General features: G+C 36.2%; 1 protein-coding gene across 1 annotated transcript; it reads left to right on the forward strand.

Annotated features, from left to right (window-relative positions):
- The first annotated feature begins 2,129 nt into the window (after positions 1 to 2,129).
- Positions 2,130 to 8,091, forward strand: LOC107832751 (4-hydroxyphenylpyruvate dioxygenase-like). The gene is made up of 3 exons (XM_016660624.2): positions 2,130 to 2,816; positions 3,417 to 3,969; positions 7,670 to 8,091. Exons 1-3 carry the CDS (start codon positions 2,213 to 2,215, stop codon positions 7,854 to 7,856), a joined length of 1,344 nt encoding a protein of 447 aa, XP_016516110.1. The 5' UTR covers positions 2,130 to 2,212; the 3' UTR covers positions 7,857 to 8,091.
- Positions 8,092 to 21,142: the final 13,051 nt, after the last annotated feature.

Consider the following 21,142-nt stretch of genomic DNA (forward strand, 5'->3'; position numbering starts at 1 on the left):
ATTGGCCTTCGTGTTCGCGACAAGGGAGTCGTGTTCGCATAGAAGGAAGGCAGGCTAGGGTCGTTAGGCGTTTGGCCTTCGCGTAGGCCAATGGATTTTCTGCATCGCATTCGCGGGTGCCAGATCATGTTCCCATAGGGTAATTTTGGGCCAGTGCTAGATTGTGCTTCGCAAATGCGTGGCTTGGGCCACATTCGCGAAAGGTATCGCTGGGCAGACCTTTAAGTTGTTGTTTTAAGTACTTTGAGGTCATTTTATCATATTTTGAGATCGAGAGCTGGGATTGAGACAAATTATTAGGCGATTTTCACCCACTTAGATTAGATAAGTGTTCTTGACTCTGATTTGATTATTATTTATGATTCTATCTATGATTTTGGTAGTTGATGGTGAATCTAAGCGAGAAAATTGAGAATTTTGGCAAAACTTTTCTAAAGCGAAAAATGAAAATTTGAACCCTGATTTGGAGTTGGTTTAGGATGAAACTTATATATTTGAACTCGTATTCGAATGGGTAGTCGGGATTTGTAAAATTTGTCAGGTTCTACGAGGCGGGCCCGGTTTAACTCTTTGGTTGACTTTTTGATATTTGATAAAGATCGGAGTTTTATTACTTGGAATTGATTTCTATAGTCGTGTTTATGTTATTTAGTTATTTTTTGCTTGATTTGACCTCGTTCAGAGGCCGATTTATGAGGCAAGAGCTTTTTAGAGTATTGATTTGGCTTGTTTGAGGTTAGTATCTTACCTAACCTTGTGTGGGAGAAATACACCTTGTGATTTAGCCTTAATTATTTATTCATGCTATGTGAGAAACAACGTGTACACGAGGTGACGAGCGTATACACAGATGCTATGTGTGGCTTATGACCAGATTAGACTATTAATATGCCTTACTTTTTGAATGTGCTTAATATAAAACATGCTTAATCACTTTGTGACTACATGAACATGATCGCTATAATTGATTTAGCCGTAGTCATGATTTATATGTTGAACACCCATCCATAGTTTTATTATTGTCATATCCTTGTGCACCTTGTTGATAAATTGTGAGCTTATATCTTTGATGAAAATTTAGCATCATTGTTTTGTGATAATTGTGGCATATGTGGACATGTTGGGTGGATTGTTTGGGTGTTGGCACGAGGTTGTTGTCGTGCGATTGTGATTGATGTTGTTGCAATCGTCGGGTGCGGAGCGATACAAATGAATATTGTTTTTGTTTGTCGGGTGCGGAGCGATACATATATATATATATTGTTATTGTTGTTAGTCTAAGATCTGTAGTTACTAGCTTTAACCAGGATTAAATCTCTTTATGGATATTGTTATTATGTCAATAGCAGAGCGATACAGATGGATATTGTTATTATGTCAAGGTGCGGAGCGATAATGGTGGATATTGTTATTGTGATAAAAATATAGGTACAATGTGTCATATGGTTGTATTTTTATTTGATGACTTGTTGTCAAAACTGAATATTTACTTGCGTTGAGGTGTTATCACATGTTCTAAAGAGATTGTTGATACTGATTTCTGTTTATATACTATTGCAGTTATTGATACTCCATCAGTCTCATATTAATAGTCATGGTTACTAAAAATAGTTGTCTCATATTAATAGTCATAATTACTAAAAATAGTTGTCTAAAATTATTTGTCATTTTAGAAGTCAAGTCAAAATTGATTGTTTTATTTAATTTTTACCCTTAATAATAATTGTTCTTGAAGATAGAGATAACACATAAATATAATAAATATTCAATGAAGAGAAATTATATCTTAAGACATAAATAAGGGTAGAACAGTCTAATCCTTTTCTAATTAATATTTTTTAAGAAACTTGTAAAAGAGAAACATGATACATAATATGAGACGGAGGGAGTATTAAACATGTTATCACTAGTGAGTACTATATGACTTAGATACTTTTTTTCCGTGACAAAAATATTATTATCCCTTTTTTTCCGTGTAATTTCTTCCTTGGAAAAAGTTACTGTATTTTCTTCCATGAATTAAATCCACAAAATCAAAGAGACGTGTGAAACATTCTTGTACACGTGTCCTTCAGTTCAAATTCACCACCCCAAAATCTGATTTTCTGCCAAACAATATATATAGCAGTTCAGTTCAGTTCATCACCATCCCCAAAATTACTCACATTTTCAAAGTACCATTCTATTTTACCTTAAACTACACAAACAAGCCATGGGCAAATTAGAAACTGTCACCACCACCTCTGCTGCCGCCGCCGATGACTCGCCGGAGCTGACCACCAATTTCAAGCTAGTGGGGTTCAAGAATTTCATTCGAATCAATCCCCGTTCCGATTTTTTCTCCGTTAAACGCTTCCATCACATAGAATTTTGGTGCGGCGATGCTACCAATACGGTTCGCCGTTTCTCTTGGTCTCTGGGGATGCCAATTGCAGCTAAATCCGACCTCTCCACCGGAAACTCCGTTCACGCTTCGTACCTCCTTCGTCCCGTTTCAGGTTCGCTTCAGTTTCTCTTCACTGCTCCTTATTCGCCGTCTATTTCGACGCCGTCATCTGCAGCCATCCCCAGTTTCTCTACTTCCGTACACCGCTCTTTTACGGCAACTCACGGGCTCGGCGTCCGTGCCGTTGCTTTGGAAGTGGAGAATGCTTACACGGCGTTCTCCGCGAGTGTTTCACGTGGGGCGAAACCCATGTTTGAACCTGTGACTATTGATGAACGAGTCGCGGTGGCTGAAGTTCACTTATATGGCGACGTCGTTTTGCGGTTTGTGAGCTATCTGAAAGATGCGGACAGCCTCGTTTTCCTTCCAGGTTTGGTGAATTATCTTTATCTGACATTTTAACTCGCCCCTAGCGTGCTGTCTCACTTTATTACTGTATTAGATATCCAATTTATATGCGGTGTGATAATATAAAGAATTTTGTACTTACCGTTTCAATTTTTTTTTTTGAATATTGTCAGTCCATTTTAACTTGTTGTACCCAATTATTTGTTATTTTTAAGTTATTAATATCACTTATTATAGACAATTTAAAAATTCTTTTAGTCTATTTGTTTATACGCTTAAAGTCCATCAAGTACGTGAAACTACTTTCTTCTTGTTGATGAGTGTAGGTGAGACATAGTTTGTTTAGTGAATCCGTTTATGGAAAACTGTTATTTATTTACTTATATATTTTTTGTTTGCTTCGATGAATCGATTTATAAATCAGGTTTCTTTATTTATTTATGACAGCAACACATTATGGTCTGATTTTTTTTCTTAGACCAAGTAGGTGGAAACTATTTTTTTTCTTTCAAAAATGGTAGTAAGAACTTGTGCTTGTTCATTTCATTTGAACCGCCTTATCTGAAAACTTAAGTGGTTAGAAAATGAACACTTTTTGTTTATTTATTACTATTTGCAACAGGTTTCGAGGCCATGGATGAAACAGCATCGTACAAAGAACTGGATTATGGGATTCGCCGGCTGGACCATGCCGTTGGGAATGTGCCGGAGCTGGGTCCTGTAGTGGATTATATCAAGCGCTTTACGGGGTTTCATGAATTTGCTGAGTTCACAGCTGAAGATGTTGGGACTGCTGAGAGCGGGCTGAACTCTATGGTTCTGGCAAACAATGACGAAACAGTACTGCTTCCGTTGAATGAGCCGGTTTATGGAACTAAAAGGAAGAGTCAAATTCAAACGTATTTAGAGCACAATGAAGGGGCAGGAGTGCAACATTTAGCTTTGGTTACAGAGGATATATTCAAAACATTGACGGAAATGAGGAAAAGGAGTGGAGTTGGGGGTTTTGAATTCATGCCTTCACCTCCGCCTACTTATTATAAGAATTTGAAGAATAGGGCAGGGGATGTATTGACTGATGAACAGATTCAGGCTTGCGAAGAATTGGGAATATTGGTGGATAGGGATGATCAGGGGACCCTGCTACAAATCTTCACCAAGCCTGTGGGGGACAGGTATGTTAATCACTCCTTTTTCCCTTGGCTCGTATGGGATGAGCTATCATTTATTCTGACCTTACACATTACTTTTTGGTAAGTAATTAATTTTATTACCAAAATTGGTTAGTACAGCTCAAAAAAAAGAAAAGTAACACAACTAGACAACCCCAGTTGTGCACTACATCAGTAATTCATGCACCACAATTCCTCATCCTACTCATCAACATTTCTTATGTAGGATAGTGATTCAGTCTAATTAAATTCCTGTTCAACTTCTTGCACATGCTTCCTCTGACGAAGATTTCCTGTATTATCAATCTGATAATTGTATTAGATGTTCTGCTCTTGTTCTGAAATACCACCAGGTTTCTTTCTTGCCAAACAAAGTAGACAGCTGCTATCATGGTCAACCTGTACATAGTAGCTCCTGAATTCTTCCCTTTGCAATGCCTTTCAAACCAGTGCAATTCATCAGTCCAGCCCATAGCCTTCCTTGGAACCCCCTGCCATTGTAGTAACTTATCCCATATATATGCAGAAACAGTACATTTGAAAAATAAATGATCAATACTTTCTTGTTCTACCCTACAGAGGGGGCAACTCTGATCAACCACCACCCCCACTGAGCTAATCTGTGTCTTGTGTATAATCTGCCGCGTGCCACCAAATTCACAATGAATAGCCATTTAGGAGAACCTGGATTATTACAGATGAGTCTTCTCCATGCAACTTTTGTGTACTGGCCAAGCAATTGTAGATAAATCTTCTTGGTGGAGAAAGAATCACATGAAAGGAGATCTTCTTTAGTCATTCCAGCTTCTTCAATGTAGAGTTTGGCTTTGAATACCTTCTGTATCATCCAACATGCTTGTTTAGGTATTTTATCCCACATTGACTCCCCTTTCCCATAATACATATGAATCCACTTTACCCAAAGGATATCTTTCTTTTTACTTAACTTCCAGAGCAACTTGCACAATGCTGCTTTATTCCATAGGTGTATGTTCAGGAGGTTCATCCCACTTGAGGCTTTAGGCATGCAAATCTTTTCCCAAGCTAATAAGGCCCTTTTAGAAACATCTACATTCCCTGTCCACAGAAAGGTTCTACAGATTTGTTCAATCATATAGACAAGTTTCTTAGGCAGCAAAAACAATTGGGACCAATATATTTGTATGGAAAATAGCACTGACTTTATTAACTGTAATCTCCCAGCATAAGACAATAGTCTTGAGGTCCAAGAGGTTATCCTGCCAACCATTTTGTCCAACAAAGGTTGACATTGTATTATAGATAGCCTCTTAGAACTTAGAGGCACTCCCAGGTATCTAATTGGTAGTTCACCTCTCGTAATTCCTAGCATATCCAGAATTTGCTCTTGAACATTGCTCTTCACTCCTCCAAAATAGATATTACTCTTTTGTAAATTAGCATGTAGTCCAGAGGCCCGAGTAAACTGTGTAAAGCACTCATTATACTGACCTTACACATTATAATGGACTAATGTCATAGATACTGACAGTTTAAAGTTTTTTTCACATGAGGTAGCTAGTTGCAGTAGGTTACATATTTTTCAAACTTTACATTGGTAGTGTATATAAATTAAAAGCTATTGTTATATTTCGGTTGCTCTATATTTATTCTCTCTGTTTTTAAAGAAAACCTGCTTATGAGATATATATAATCCTAGATTGTGTTGTGGGAATATTGGTTTCTTGAGTTGTGACTACTAAGTATAACTCAAAGATTGAATTTCAAGATTAGTGATGTTGTTTGCTTGAAAGCCGATAAACTTTTGTTGAGCACCAAAATATCTGCTGGAGAAGTGTTGCAGAAGGGATATACTTTAGAAGTGTTTTATCATTTGGGAAACTGATGATAAGAAGAGTCAGTTACTGGAGTCTAGAAAGACCCTTGTAGTTAGTCTTGTGATGTCATAGCTGCTTCTCCCTATTTAAGTTGGTGGAGCATGCCACTAGAACCTTAGTAGAGCTGAGTGTTTGGAGGTTTGGAAGCTGTACAATGAAAAATGGATTCTTGAAGTGGCCAAACTGTCGAGTGTCTAGTATCTGCAGGATGGGAAGTTCATATATTTGTCGGGGAAGAATCAGGGCTGTAGGAATGGATGGATATTGAATCATTGAGAAATATGAAAAGGAGATCTCTGAAATTGTAGCATGGACAATAACAGTACGACATCAAACAACAACGCTTTACTGTAGCAGAGTTACAAACCATAGTGAACTAGAAGCTGGCTTTACATTTTCTACCAGTTTCTGTCGCTCAAATGGGTTTCACATCTTTAGTAAAGGAAGCCAAAAGATTCAACCTGATTTCAACATAGCATTTGCAAAACTTATTTTCTGCTCTAACACAGATAACTCTCTGAGGTTCCCACTTCTCCCTCCAAAAAATAACAGAACAATAGCAGTGTGTTCTTGTATTGCACCTCCTTGAAGCTAACTATTGCATTAGGACCACGGTGAGCACAACCAAATGTGGCTTGGCTAGTATAGCCGTTCAGATTGCCTATTGCAGTCATTTGGGGAAGCTCCTGAATTGAAGAGGGCCAAGTCTTAACCCTTGAATGTTGAAACAATTTCCTCACTTTTAACGTATCATTTAACTCTTTGCCGTCTCCGTTAGTTTCAGCTAAATTATGTACGTTAGGATCATGCTTCTTGGTCCTTAGCACTGTACACTACTTCCATTATAAATAACATCTTTATTGAGACATGAAACACCAGAAGCACTATCCCAGGCTTTCTTTCAGTCTGTTGCCAAATTCATTTTGTGATGCAATCTTGAATCTTCTACTCTTAGAGAAACCACATGTGAGGATGATTTGTTTAGCTGTTTGTCTGCTTTGAAATAAAAACAAAAGCAGCGCTGGGAGGCAGAAGGAGCTCTAACCTTTTGGCTGTTTTCTTGAGAGAGGAAAAGCGAACTTTTGAAAGTTTTAAGTTTGTTAAGGGATGGGAAAAATGATACAAGGATGGGCTCACATAAAGTACATGTTGACATGGACGATATAAGGTTTGGAATAGTATTTATTATCGTTTGGCTTGACATGTGCTAGTTAGGACTAACACAAGGAGTTGGCTCGCGTGTTCACTTTAAAAAGAAAAGAATAGAGTTTCAAGTTGGATGTTGTATCAGTTCACATGAGATGCACCAATGTAATAAATACCTATGCTTAGGATACGCCAAAGGTCTCACTGTAGGCTTACTTTCTTTAAGTTTAAAAAACGAACAAACCTTCAGCGAACCAGGAGTAGGTTCACTGCAGTGGTGGAGCCTGGAATTTTAAAAAGGGATCTGAAAGAAATACAAGAAGTCACACATTGAATTTGAGCTTATGATGAAAAGCAAATTCCACCTAGCTCCGCCCCTCGTCAACCTAACATGTTCATTTTGAAGGCCAAGAGGCAATATCATCGAGCTATATGTGTCTGGTATAGTTTTACAGCAGGAGAGTATTTGTAGAGGCATCTTGTTTCATTTATGATCAACTGCTCCTAGATGCTCAAGAGAATAGATGATTAAAGTCATCCGGAGGTCATTAAGCCCCCATTAAGAAGAAGATGAATAGAACTAAATTAGCCTCCAGTTGGACTTTCCTTTACTGCTGACCTATGTTGTAACCACTGCACATTTGCAAGTTTGTTGTACTAAAAAATGTATTTTTGACAACTATTGTAATTGTTTTCTGCAGGCCAACAATATTTATAGAAATAATTCAGAGAATCGGTTGCATGCTCAAAGACGAAAAAGGACAGGTGTATCAGAAGGGCGGCTGTGGAGGCTTCGGAAAGGGAAACTTTTCAGAGCTCTTTAGATCCATAGAGGAATATGAGAAGACGCTTGAAGCCAAACAAGTTAATCAAGTTGCTGCTGCTTGACCATATAAGTATTAACTTTCTTTTTGCCCTGTCTAATTGACATTGTGGACAAGGCGTAGACTTGGTATTAGTACCTTAGCTGCTGTTTGATGTCTCTGTTATTAATGAAAAAAGCTTATGTATATAAGTTTATCCGACATGCTTTTATGTAAAGAGTCGCTAAATAATGGAAGAACCAAAACTCAAGTATTTTAGTGTAAGTTGATGATTCTACCAATGGAAGAAGTTTACGATATACCATAAGTTCTTCTCCAGTTCCTGTCTTTTCATCTCTTCCTCTGTTGTTCAGATCATTACCTTTGATTTTATCAAGGCGTTGATTCAATGACACCAGCTAGAATATAGTACATGTTTTTGGAGTCCAAGTTTAAATACATGGGTCCAGTGATAATATTATGTGAAATTACTAAGAAAATGTTTTGGCGTGATTCTTTTTTCATGTAACAGGTATCTAATCAAATAGTTGACTGGATATAAGTATAGAAAAAGTATTATTCCGTGAAATTAGTTACTAAAGTGAAAGACATGGCTTCTTTTTTGCTTTCTTTGTTAATTAATCTCTCCTTGTTTGGATTAAAGGATTCCAAGAGTAACTAAGATTGGCTCTGAGGTGAAAGGTCATCTCTGCTTCTTTTTTACCCCCTCAATGTGAGACAAAGGGATCTGAAATTACAAACAGATTTCCAAAGATGATATGGACTCCTGAATCCTGATTTCCTTTAAATAAAAATTAAATACTCTGTTCTTCAAAAGGATGCTACATTGTTATCTAGTCTAGGAATTTAGTGTTTTTTTAGCCGTGATTGTTTCAAATCTATATTTATATTTATACATTTATATCTATAAATACAAAAAAGGAAGGTAGTTTGTATTGAGGTTAAGTCAAGTGATAAGCTACTATAAAGCCTATTGGTAATTTAGGACATATTTGTAATAACATCTAATTTAAATTAAAAGATAAGAATATTTTTTGAATTTGAATGGAAAGATAGTAAATAAGATTCTTCTGAATCTGAATGGATAAAAAGTAAATATTTTTCGAAACATAAAACCTACTTTTTTTATAACTGATAAGTTTTAAAAAAGGAATTGAAAGATAAAAACAACACCCTTATCTTAACTAATCTATATATATCTATAATTGAGGGCCTAACGTTGTTACGTGGCGCTCCAATTCAATAGGGACTGCAATTATCTTTTTCTATGATTTTCTGCTATTTTTTCTAATTTTTCACTATCAAAAACCAAAAGTCACCCTAAACCAAAAAAATTCAACGCTTAAAAATAACTGTTTCTTTTCCAACAGATGCTTTACTCTCTGTTTCCTTTCCTCCCTCTATCTCAGTATTCATCCTCCTTTATCTTTCTATTTTCCTATTGTTCTTTTCGTTTGCCTTTGTTAAAATTCTTTATACTCTTTCTCCTCCCTCTTTTTTATTCTACACTGCTTTTGCTTCAAGTTTGTTGATTTACTTTAATTCCTCTACTAATCTCTAAACTCTTTCCTCACGGTCATTTCCAATTTGCGTTTTCCAGTTACTTTCACTTTAATTTTTAATTCCCCTCTGACTTTGATTCACTCCTTTGTCACCATAACAACTGCTTATTTTGACGCCCATGAAGTATTCGAAAATATGCCCAATACCTTGCCCACGGATTCAGAAAATGCTGCAAATTTACTCAACACTTGCCGGTATGTAATCCTTCCTTACGGTCATTTTCAATTTGCGTTTACCAGTTACTTTCGCTTTGATTTTTAATCCTGATGTGTCTTTGACTCACTCCTTTGCCAGCATAACAACGGCTTATGACGCCATGAAGTGCTCGAAAATATGCCCTATAGGTTGACCTTGCCCATGGATTCATGAAATGCTGCAAATTTACTCAACATTTGCCGGTATGTAATCCTTTTAAAGTTAATCTTTACCAACTATGCCTTCTTTCCATATATTTTCAGCCTTTTAAATGTTAGACCCTTTAAGTTCTAACAATTGAGTTGAGCACATGTTTTGTTTTTCTTTTTAGGTTGATAGATGGTAGTTTAAACCAACAAAAGGCCGTGAAAAAATTCAGTTTGACCTTTCTCCATTCGTATTTGAGGTACGCTCCGGAGATTCTTAACTTATTTGCTTTTTGCATAAGGGTGTAAAGATTCTAATATAAATAACTTTTTCAAAATTGATAACTCAGGGTGTGTCCGATATGGAGTACAAGAATTTTGCTTTACTGATACTTTTAATGGTAAAAGTGTTCGTCAACGATGTCTACAAATATTGATTGTAGTTTGCTGATATGGAGCTTAAACTGTATTAGACTGTCATTATAACCTCAAATATTGGTGTTCAAACTCAAAGCATTACGAACTGATTTTCAAAATAAGATCGTCTTGACGTAGACACTGAAACACGTAACTTAGAAGGCTAAAGAAAAAATAAAACTCAAGGTCAGAGAGCATTAATGGGAGGTTATAAAATTAATAGTACTCCAAAATTGCCAAGAACCAAACAAAATTAACATATTTTCCTATAAAACCTTATGATACTGAACTTTTGGTTGATGCCCTCCTCTGTTATGCTGTAATTTTGGTTAGCAATATAAGGACTACGCCTCCTAATGGCGTAAATTATATTAAAAAAAAAAACTTATGATACTGCCTAAATCTATTCTGCTCTACCAAAGTTCTTTCCTTATTTTGATTACAACAATTTGTTTCAAGAACACGCACTTGAACTAACTTAAAATCTGTGAGAGAATTTGCAATAAGAAACATCTAAAACTTCTATCTAATCACGACACAATTTTATGTGGCATAAATGATTGCATAATTGCTATACTATAAATTGGTCGTTATTTATCCCTAATCAGTTGTAATTTTTTTATGCCTTTTAGCTCAACTTGATAAAGATAGATCATATATGTGTATATAATTTATTTATGGTTGAATAAAATTAAGGAGGAAGAAAACTAACTACCTTGTTATCCATATCCATGTAAATACCAAATTGGAAAAAATATGAAGGAAAAACAAACGAAGATTAAGACTCACCAACAGTTGTAGCAGCGATGAAGAGAGGAATGAAGATAGTGAAAATACAAAATCAATATCACATAAATAGTGCTAGAAATAAGAGAGAAAAATTAAAGCACAAAAACCAGAGAAGAAGATGCTCACAAAAAAACACATATAGGAGGCGACATAGGCAGAATTAAGTGCAATTTGTCATTATTAAGGGTTAGGCAAGAGTTTTAATTTAATAGTAATGACTGATGACCATTGGACTTATTTTATGTCTATAAATATTGATTATAGTTTACTGATAAGGAGTTTAGAGTACGTTAGATTTTCATTGTAATCTCAGATATTAATATTGGATAGATCCTGTTACTTCTCATTTTCATTTGACTATACAAAGTTCTTGCTATATTAGTATTATTAACTTAAAAGCCTCATTAATTTCGATTGTTTCTTGGTGATGTTTAAATGAATCTTCCGCTTATCCAATTTTCTTCTTAAAGTTTGAATATGTTATGTTCAATTTGTCATTTTGTTGATAGGTTGGATTATCCTCTTGCCTAAGTATTTCGCACATGACTAAGTCTGAATGTATCATTGCTTTGGCTTAAGATTTTATTTCGATCGCAATTACATTTGATCTTTTGTTAGGTAATTTAGCAAATAGTAGTTCTTCCTTTTTCCATGGCTAAGTTTCCTTTCACACGATTTTTGACTTGTATAAGCTTATTTGCATTGTAATGACCTTCAGTTTTAAGATTGTGTCCATTATTTCATAGAAAACTTACAAAGGTTGTCTGACATAAATTATATCCCGATAAAGGTATGAAAATGATGTTAAATCATGTATTTTCTTGGGTCTTATATAGCGGTTCCATATAAGTTAAAATTTACAACACTCTTTTCTAATGAAATACAGAAAATCTACATGCTTTGTATATGCTGTATAATTTTAAACTAGAAGGACACCGGACATTTACAGGACTCTATTGAGAAATGAGGCTGGTAATGTGAAGTGATTAAGTTTCCGCTTTGAGGAAAGCTCTTCTCAACCTCAACGGGTTTCACTTTTCAGGACAAGGATATGTGATGTATCTTAAGAATGGATTGGTGGACTTTAAAACCTTTAGATGGCATCACTTGACAATTATGTGAAGTTCATAGCAAAAAGTTTGGAAAATGAAATGTGTGCCTAAATAAGATATGGAGGGAGACTGTATATTGGTGAGCTTATACAAACGTATATGGGCTTACTGTTAAACATAGTCATGATTTTTTCAGTCTATCTGTCTATTTATTAAATAAATATCATTTCTTTTAATTTAATCAATAGGTATGGTCTTGGATCATCAATAATGATACATTGCCATTTTCACGACTTAAACTACTTATTTGATATATTTAAACTACTTCTCAATTTGTATTTAACTTAAAAAATGACTGTGATGGAGGAACTGTTCAATAAGGCTGAATGCCTTTTTGACCTCTGTTTATACTTTATAATATGGTGGAATTTATCATGAGGAGGTGCATTTATGGATTTTTTTGGTCAAGATTTATGGAGATTAAAGATATATAAATGCAGAAGGAAAATGCATCACCCATTACATGCATTTAATAGCTTTAAAGATTTAATGTAAATGGAACGTTTCATAGTAATCTCATTCTTTGTTGAAATGCTCATATTTCCTATTGCCAAGGCTAAATACTCCGTATTGAGGATATTAACCAATTCATTTTTTTTCCAAAGATAACTTAATACTATAAGTTTAAATATTCTTCCTCAAGTATTGTCTATGAAGAATGAAAAGATATCTCCTTTGGCAGGCGTGGACCTGCATAACGGCAATGAGGATTATTGTAAGGCAGGGTACTTAGGACCATATTTTAATAGATTGCCTAGAAGTAGGAACATTTGCATGCCCTCATACATAGATTGTGTCATGTACGATGCTTGAAGGACCAAAATTGCACTCATAGATAACATTGAAAAAAAATTGTGATTTTATCAATTTATAAAAATTATTTATGTTTGGCTACTTATGATATTTTTATCTTTCCTATTTTAGCTAAATTCATTAAAACACAATTTAATAATATTTTTAATATGGTCCAATTAAAATTTTCATCTCCAAAAGTGAAATTGTTAGTAGTTCCCTTCAATTTAAAATAGCTGTACTTTGCTTTTTACTTATTAATATTTGCCATATGTTCCTAACGTGGTTGCAACTTGCAACTTCAAAAAACAGAGAAGTAACATCCTTTCATTTTGATAGAGCACCATTCTCATTCAAGTTTATACCCTCCAATGTTTCATTCCTTTTGGACATATCAAATCTACATGAGGAGAGATCTCAAACGAACAAAAAATAGTCGTGGTTTGAAGTGATTGTGATAACGACAGACGGTAGACATGCAGTGGTAATGGTATCTCCCCACAAAGATTTGTGTATATTCGTGGATTTTACATGTATGTCATAATAAGATTTCTATATTTTATGAATAGAAAAAAAATACCTATTCACTTTAATTTTTTTTATATATAAAGATAAAAAAGTGTGTACCCGTGTCAAGCAACTAAAAGAGTAAATTGTGAATAGCTTATGCCAAGAAAATAAAAAGAAATTTCTCTTCTTTATCTTTCTCCTTTTTTTTGTGAAACCCAACATGATATAAAATAACAAGGTAAACAATTAGGTATATATAACCTATTTTTATTATTTTTAATATTCGAATATTAGAAGATCATTTCATAAAGAAGTTTTTCTTAAACCGCGCAAAGCGCGGCAAGTTCACTAGTTATAAAAATAATTGGAGGTATCATTAGCAAATACTACTGCTATTTCCGCTGCTGCTACTTTTAATAATAGTAATAATTATAATGCCCTCAAATATTTTTGGTAACTGTTACGTTCTCGCTTAGGCTCTAAATTGGGCATAAGGATATTCGAAAAGTTGTGAAGGTGAGTGGTACCTAAATTTTACGTCCGGAAAGTTATATAGACGTCTATAAGGAAGGAGAAATAGTTTGGAACAAATCAAAATAATTTAAGCAAATAAGCGAATATAGTCGCACATGACCTAACTTTTGGTAATGACCTCACATGTCATTTTGAGCTTTAGCAATCCGTTCGGCGGTTTGAGACTTTGAGTAGCTTCATATGATGTTGTCACGACCCAAATCCCACCAAAGGGCCGTGATGACACCTAACCTTCAAGACTAGATAAGCCAATCACATCCACAACCTTAAATCATCAAAACATGATATAATAAAATAAAATAGGCATAAACATAGCTAGTAGTGATAACATAAGCCAAAATTGGCAATTTACAGTACAACTTCCCAAAATCAGGTAGTACATATTCATGAGCGCTAAACCGATTATATAAAGAAGTATCAAATACATTATTGTTTAAGTGCGAAAATAACAGTATCAACATAAAGGATGGGACTACAAGGGACTTCAACGGTCATGCAACACTACCTTGAATCCTCGCGAATAGCTTATGCACTCACTCTCGAAGTGCGCTGCCTCCAGCACCCGGATCTGCACAAAAATATACAGAAGTATAGTATGAGTACGAGATAACTTGTACTCAGTAAGTATCAAGACTAACCTCGGTGGAATAGTGACGAGATTCAAGTCATATGATATTCACTAGTCAAAGAATCTGTGCAATATATCAATAACTGACAACAAAAATATATAAGGGAACACAATACCAACAATTTGGTTAAAACATGTGATAATAACTCAACGTAAGAAAAATCCATTTTTTTTACAGACAAATCATCAAGTAGAAACTGAGGCATATGATAGCGTGTTAATTACAACTTAAAAACTTATTGAAATACATGACGAAGTTAAAAGAACGCAAGTGCATGATCAAGAAATATCACCATCGTACCGCTACATGAACATCATCAATAGTGCCACCCTTATTTCGCCGCATGTGCATAATGAAGAAATGCCACTGTTATTCTGCCACAAATGCATAATCAAGATCGCCACCCGTTTTTTGCCACATGTTCATAACAATAATTACAATCGCACGACAAAGATCTTGTACCAACACTCAATTAATTTGCCCAACATGTCCACACGTGCCATAATTATCACAATACAATAAGCCAATTTACCATCGAAAGATATAAGCTCATAATTTGTCAATAAGGTACACAAGGACATGACAATATGGATAGGTGTTCAACACATAAAGTATGACTATGGCTAAATTAATTGTAGCAATCAAGTTCATGGAGTCAAAGAGTGATTGAGCATATTTTATATAACACATATCATCAAAATAAGTCATATCAGAAGACTAAGGTCTAATCCATCATAAACCACAAGTTCATGTATTCTTGTTTATTTGATCCTATGTAATATGATTGGACTGGATGCCTGTGACCACGCCGGGCAGATTGTGTTGTTATGCCTGTGACCATACCGGACGGATTGTGTTGTTATGCCTGCGACCACACCTGACAGATTGTGTTGTTATGCCTGCGACCACGTCGGGCGGATCGTGTTGTTAAGCCTGTGATCATGCTGGGTTGATTTTGAGTATCAGCACGTGAGAAGTCTGTACAACACATGAGTTGTCCTTGCGGATCCACATTCTGATATTATGGCACGTGAGTTATCCGTGAATCACGTGAGTTGTCCGTGCAGTTAATATTGAGCATGTGACCACGCCGGCAGGTTTATAATATTTAGACTGTTACCACGCTGGGTTGGTAGTACGTTGAATTGGCCGTGCTTGCGTGTGGATACGGATCCATCCTCCTAGGTTCACCCTATCATGTTTCTCTCTTGATGGTGTACACATGGATTATGAGAAATCGATGGGTTTCTGGTTGATGTGAGCTTTGTGAGAGCTGGTTATTGTTATTGCATCGGGTTGCATGCCGTAACATGCCTTATTGGCTTATTGCTACTTGGATCGGGTTGCACGCCGCAACCGACTGCTATATGGTTATTGCATTTCATCTTTACTTGCATTTTCCTTGACTAATTACCTAATTTACTTGCATTTCTTCCTTATATGCTGGACTGTTGATTGAGCATAACACTTTAAAATAAAGAATTGTGAGCATCAAAGTGGTTTTACCTGAGATTTCCTGATTTGATCACATATCTGTTCGATTTTTGTTGAAATTATGAACTGTACAGGTGTTAGTGAGTATCATTTATAGTTCTTACTTCTTTTAACTCGCCGAGGTTAGTTAGGATACTTATTGATGCGATTGGTTCTACTCATACTATACTTTTGCACCTTGCCTGCAGATCTTGGAGTTAATACTGTTGTATATGGCGGGTGGTGGCATTGAAGATGTACCCGCATTTCAGTTTTCACTACAACTAGTTCTTGGTAGTTTTAGATTTGAGATTCTGTTAATGTATATTTCAAACAGATGTTGTATCATTTTTTTTCATTTCAGTTTGTAAATCTAAGTCTTAGTGACTCATGACTTGTACTACAAGTCCTTGGGGAGTTGTATAAAGATTTAGTTATTTCACTTTTGTCTCTTAACTTTATATTAAATTGTGTTTACTGTTATTGGCTTACCTAGCGGGTTGGGTTAGGTGCCATTATGACTAGTTGGATTTTCGTCCGTGACAAGTTAGTATCGTAGCTCTAGGTTCATAGGTTCTATGAGTCATGAGCAAATGTCTTATTGGGTGTTGAATGGATGATTGCGCCTTGGTTATGGCCTCTTCTATTGGTGGTATATTGTGCTATCTCTTTCTCTATGGTTATGGTCATGCACTTCGCGTGGTTGTTTTTTACTTGCGTATGGTTGTTGATTTTTAGCATTGTGGCTCAAGGTATTTCATATGGACCGGTGTTTAGATAGGGTCACACATTGCAGTAGAGTTATGTTTGGATATGATCCTTTGTACTAGATTCGTTTGTCTTGGTTCTACTATGTGTGATGAGTTCATAGCATTGTGTTTGTGGTGATACATGTTGAACTTGCAATACGATTTTCTCATTTGAGTCAATTCCATTTTTGGGTACATTTGAGTTGTTGTTTATTAGTTCACGGATTGCACAATTTGTGGCTTTAGGTTGTATTGGTGTTGTATTCCAGCAAAGCAACTTGTATTTGATGAGATGGGGTTATTGGACCGGGAACAATTGTTATTAGATTTGATTACGCTATGTTTGGAAGAATACTGTCATTAATCACCTTAGAATTTGGCTATGGTCCTTGTCGGACGTGAGAGCTCCATAACTGGTTGATCTGATGAGTAGTTATGAGTTTCTGCGTGTTTCTTTCATCATCACCAGTGTACAAAAGTTTTGAACGAAGTTTTATTTGGTATGAGGGTTATTATGGATACCGAGTTCGTTTTTGAGCAACTACTATGATCGGAAATTATTGCTACAAGTGTGCGAGCTATGCGGTATATCATGTGATTACGTCTTGGGTTATGGTTATGACTTTATACAACTTGTTCAGACTTATACAGTGTGTAGATTCGAGATTTAGGCCTTGTAACAAATTTTAGATGTTGGAATTGGGTTCCAAGAATTACGGACCAAGGTTGAAGTAAGGATCTTTAGTTATGTTGTTTTGTCAGGCCTATATGGATTGGGGTGATGTTGGATCACTCCCGGATTTGCCCATGGTGAGTTTACACAGTGATTTGGAGGCTTTGGAACGACTCTTGGCACGTTCGAGGATGAATGTATATTTAAGTAGGGGATAATGTAACGGTCCGAGCGGGCGTTTTGAGCATTTGCATTTCGTTCAGCTGTTTGAAGTCTTTAGTAGCTTCATATGATGTATTATGACTTGTGTGAATAATCGGTTTTGGTTTTTAGGTGATTCGGGATCGATTTGGAAGAATGATTCTCAACTAGGAAGCTTTAAGTTGGAAGAGTTGATAAGTTTGACTTTTGTATATTTGGCATCGGATCAGAGTTTTGATGGTTTTGTTAGGTTCGAATAGTGATTTTGGATTTTGGCGTATGCCCGGATTTGCATTTTGGGGTTTCTAGAAGGTTTCAGCACTATCTGGCGAAAGTTAAAAATTTGAAGGTTTGGAATGTTTATAAGTTTGACCGGGAGTTGACTTTGATGATATCAGGTTCGAATTGTTGTTCAGGGAGTTGGAATTGGTTTGTTATGTCATTTGGAACTTGTACGCAAAATTTGAGGTCATTTCGAGTTGATTTGATATGGTTCATCACGAGTTTTGGATGTTGAAAGTTCAAAAGTTTATTATGTTTGATTTGAGGTGCGATTCCTAGTTTTGATGTTGTTATGTGTGATTTGAGGCCTCGAGTAGGCCCGTGTTATATTTTAGGACTTGTTGGTATGTTCAGACGGGGTCCTGAGGGGCTCGGGTGAGTTTCGAACGTGATTCAGATCATTTTGGATGGTTTTTGTATTGCTGATTGTTGGTGTTTCGGTTGTTCTGCCCGATCGCGAAGATGAGGACGCGATCGCGCAGTGATTCTTGAAACTAGGTATTTACTTCTTATTCGCGTTCGCGACAGGATGAACGCATTCGCGTAGAGTTAGGACTGGTCTTCTTCACATTCGCATATGCTTCTACGTGTTCGCATAGTGATAGGGGTGAGCTGGGCAGTCGATGGTTTCCTCTTCACGTTCGCGACATTGCTCCGTGTTCGTGTAGTTCTATCAGCTTTGTACATCACGTTTGTGCCGCGAATGCGGAGAGTTAATTGTGGCAGTGTAATATTTGTGCATCGCGATCATGCTGGTTCTATCGTGATCGCGTAGAGTACCATTGGGCAGTGCATATAAGTACTCTATTTCGGACCTTTGGGTTATTTTACCAAATTTTGAGTTGGGGAGCTCGGATTTGGGCGATTTTGGAGAAGAATTTCACCTCATGGATTGGATAAGCATTTTCTACTCGGTTTTGATTATAGTTCATCATTCTATCTATGATTTTGGTATTTATTGGTGATTTTGAAAGAGAAATTGGGGGGCTTTTTGTCTAAATTTTCTTAAAGTGAATATTTGAGTTTTGAACATCGATTTAGAGTCGGATTTGAGTCAAATTTGTATGGTTGGACTAGTAATTGAATGAATTTTTGGAATTTATAAGTTTTGTAGGGTTTCGAGGTGCAAGCTCGGGTTTCACGTTTTGGTTGATTTTGAGTATTTGATTAAAGATTCGACCTTTATCGATTGGGTTTGTTTCGTTGGGCATTATTTGATATTTTTGAGTTGCTTTTGGCTAGTTTTGAGCCGTTCAGAGGTTGATTTTTGCGGGATGGAGCTTATAAAGTATTGTTTAGCTTGCTCAATAGTTGTTTTGACTTGTTTGAGGTAAGTATCTTATCTAAACTTGATTGAAGCACTAGTTGCTTGAATTATTTGTGATAGCTACGTGCTATGCATGCACATATGTATGGGGTTTGAGCCCATGTGCGAGCATCGGGGTATTTATCCATGCTCGGGGTAGTGCTTAGGCTATGATATGCCTAGAATTGACTATTAAGCTTTAAGCTATAATGTTTCTCATATTTGTACAATTCTTGTGAACTATTTGAACCATGTTTGAGGTTACGAAGAAGCTAATTCCCTGAATAAATTTGGAAATGGTTATTTCTGTGATGAAATTGCCAATTTGAGCTATGATAGCACACTTTGCAGATGCCTACACTTTAGCATGTCATTTATACCAGTCCAGGAGTGGGAGATTTGTTATTCATTCATCACATACATGTATTCTTGTTTATTTGCTCTTGTGTGATATGATTGGACTGGATGTCTGTGACCATGCCTGGCGGATTGTGTTGTTATGCATGTGACCATGCCGAACAGATTATGTTGTTATGCCTGTAACCATGCTGGGCGGATTGTGTTGTTATGCCTGTGACCACGCCGGGTGGATTGCGAGTATCAGAACGTGAGTTATCCGTGCATTGCGTGAGTTGTCAGTGCAGATCTAGATACTGATATTATGGCAAGTGAGTTATCCGTGCGGTTGATATTGAGCATGTGACTATGACGGGCAGTTTATGATATTGAGCCTGTGACCACGCCGGGATGGTAGCACGTTGAATTGGCCGTGCTTGTGTGTGGATACGAATCCATCCTCCTAGGGTCACCCTCTCATGTTTCTCTCTTCATGGTGTACACGCGGATTGTGAGAAACCGACAGGTTTCTGGTTGATGTGAGCTCTAGGAGAGCTGGTTACTGTTATTGGATCGGGTTGCGTGCCGTAACAGACTAATATTTGGTTTATTGTTACTTGGATTAGGTTGAGCGCCGCAACAGACTAATATGTGGTTATTGCGTTTCATATTTACTTGCAATTTCCTTGACTGTTTACCTGATTTACTTGTATCTCTTCCTCATATGCTGGATTGTTGATTGAGCAGAACACTTTAAAATAATGAATTGTGAGCATCAAAGTGGTTTTACCTTAGATTTACTGATTTGATCACATATATGTTCTATTCTTGTTGAAATTATGAACTGTACATGTGTTAGTGATTATCATTTATAGTTTTTGCTTCTTTTACCTTGCCGAAGTTAGTTAGAATACTTATTGAGTACATGGGATCCGTTGTACTCATACTACACTTCTGCACCTTGCGTGCAGATCTTGGAGTTGATGCTGTTGTGTATGGCGGGAACTAGCATTGAAGATGTACCCGCATTCTAGTTTTCGCTACCACTAGTTCTTGGTAGTTTTAGATTTGAGATTCTATTCATGTATATTTCAAATAGATGTTGTATCATTTGTTTTCATTTCTATTTGTAAATCTAAGTCTTAGTGACTCATGACTTTTACTACCAGTCCTTGGGGAGTTGTACAAAGAGTCAGTTATTTCACTTTTCACTCTTAAATTTATTATTAAATTGTGATTACTTTTATTTTGCTTACCTAGCGTGTTTGGTTAGGTGCCATCACAACTAGTTAGATTTTGGGTCGTGACAATTATGTAACACTACTCTTATGGGATCAGTTCTTTCGCCTTGGTAAAATCGTGTGTGATATTTCGATAGGGTGTCAGTGCATATATGATTGTCTTGACTCGGATTGTCATTTGTACCTAATATTGGTCACATATATTTCATTCGAGATAGTAATTTGCGATTTTGTATTTATCTTTCTATTTAAAGAACATGTTGTACATATTTATCTGTTTCCTTGCTACTTTCCATGCCTCATACCCATCTATCTTCTTATGTATATTTGATTACTGCACCACTAGTAAGTGTTCGTGTCGATCCCTCACCACTACTTCTTCGAGGTTAGACTAGATACATA

This window comes from Nicotiana tabacum, chromosome 13 (assembly GCF_000715075.1).
Source record: "Nicotiana tabacum cultivar K326 chromosome 13, ASM71507v2, whole genome shotgun sequence".
Taxonomy (NCBI): Eukaryota; Viridiplantae; Streptophyta; class Magnoliopsida; order Solanales; family Solanaceae; genus Nicotiana; species Nicotiana tabacum.

Bases quoted from the DNA above. Each gene is read 5' to 3' on its own strand.
- LOC107832751 (XM_016660624.2), top strand. From the start codon at position 2,213: ATGGGCAAATTAGAAACTGTCACCACCACCTCTGCTGCCGCCGCCGAT. The intron at 2,817-3,416 runs GTTTGGTGAATT...TATTTGCAACAG, and splicing joins CAGCCTCGTTTTCCTTCCAG to GTTTCGAGGCCATGGATGAA. The intron at 3,970-7,669 runs GTATGTTAATCA...TGTTTTCTGCAG, and splicing joins ACCAAGCCTGTGGGGGACAG to GCCAACAATATTTATAGAAA.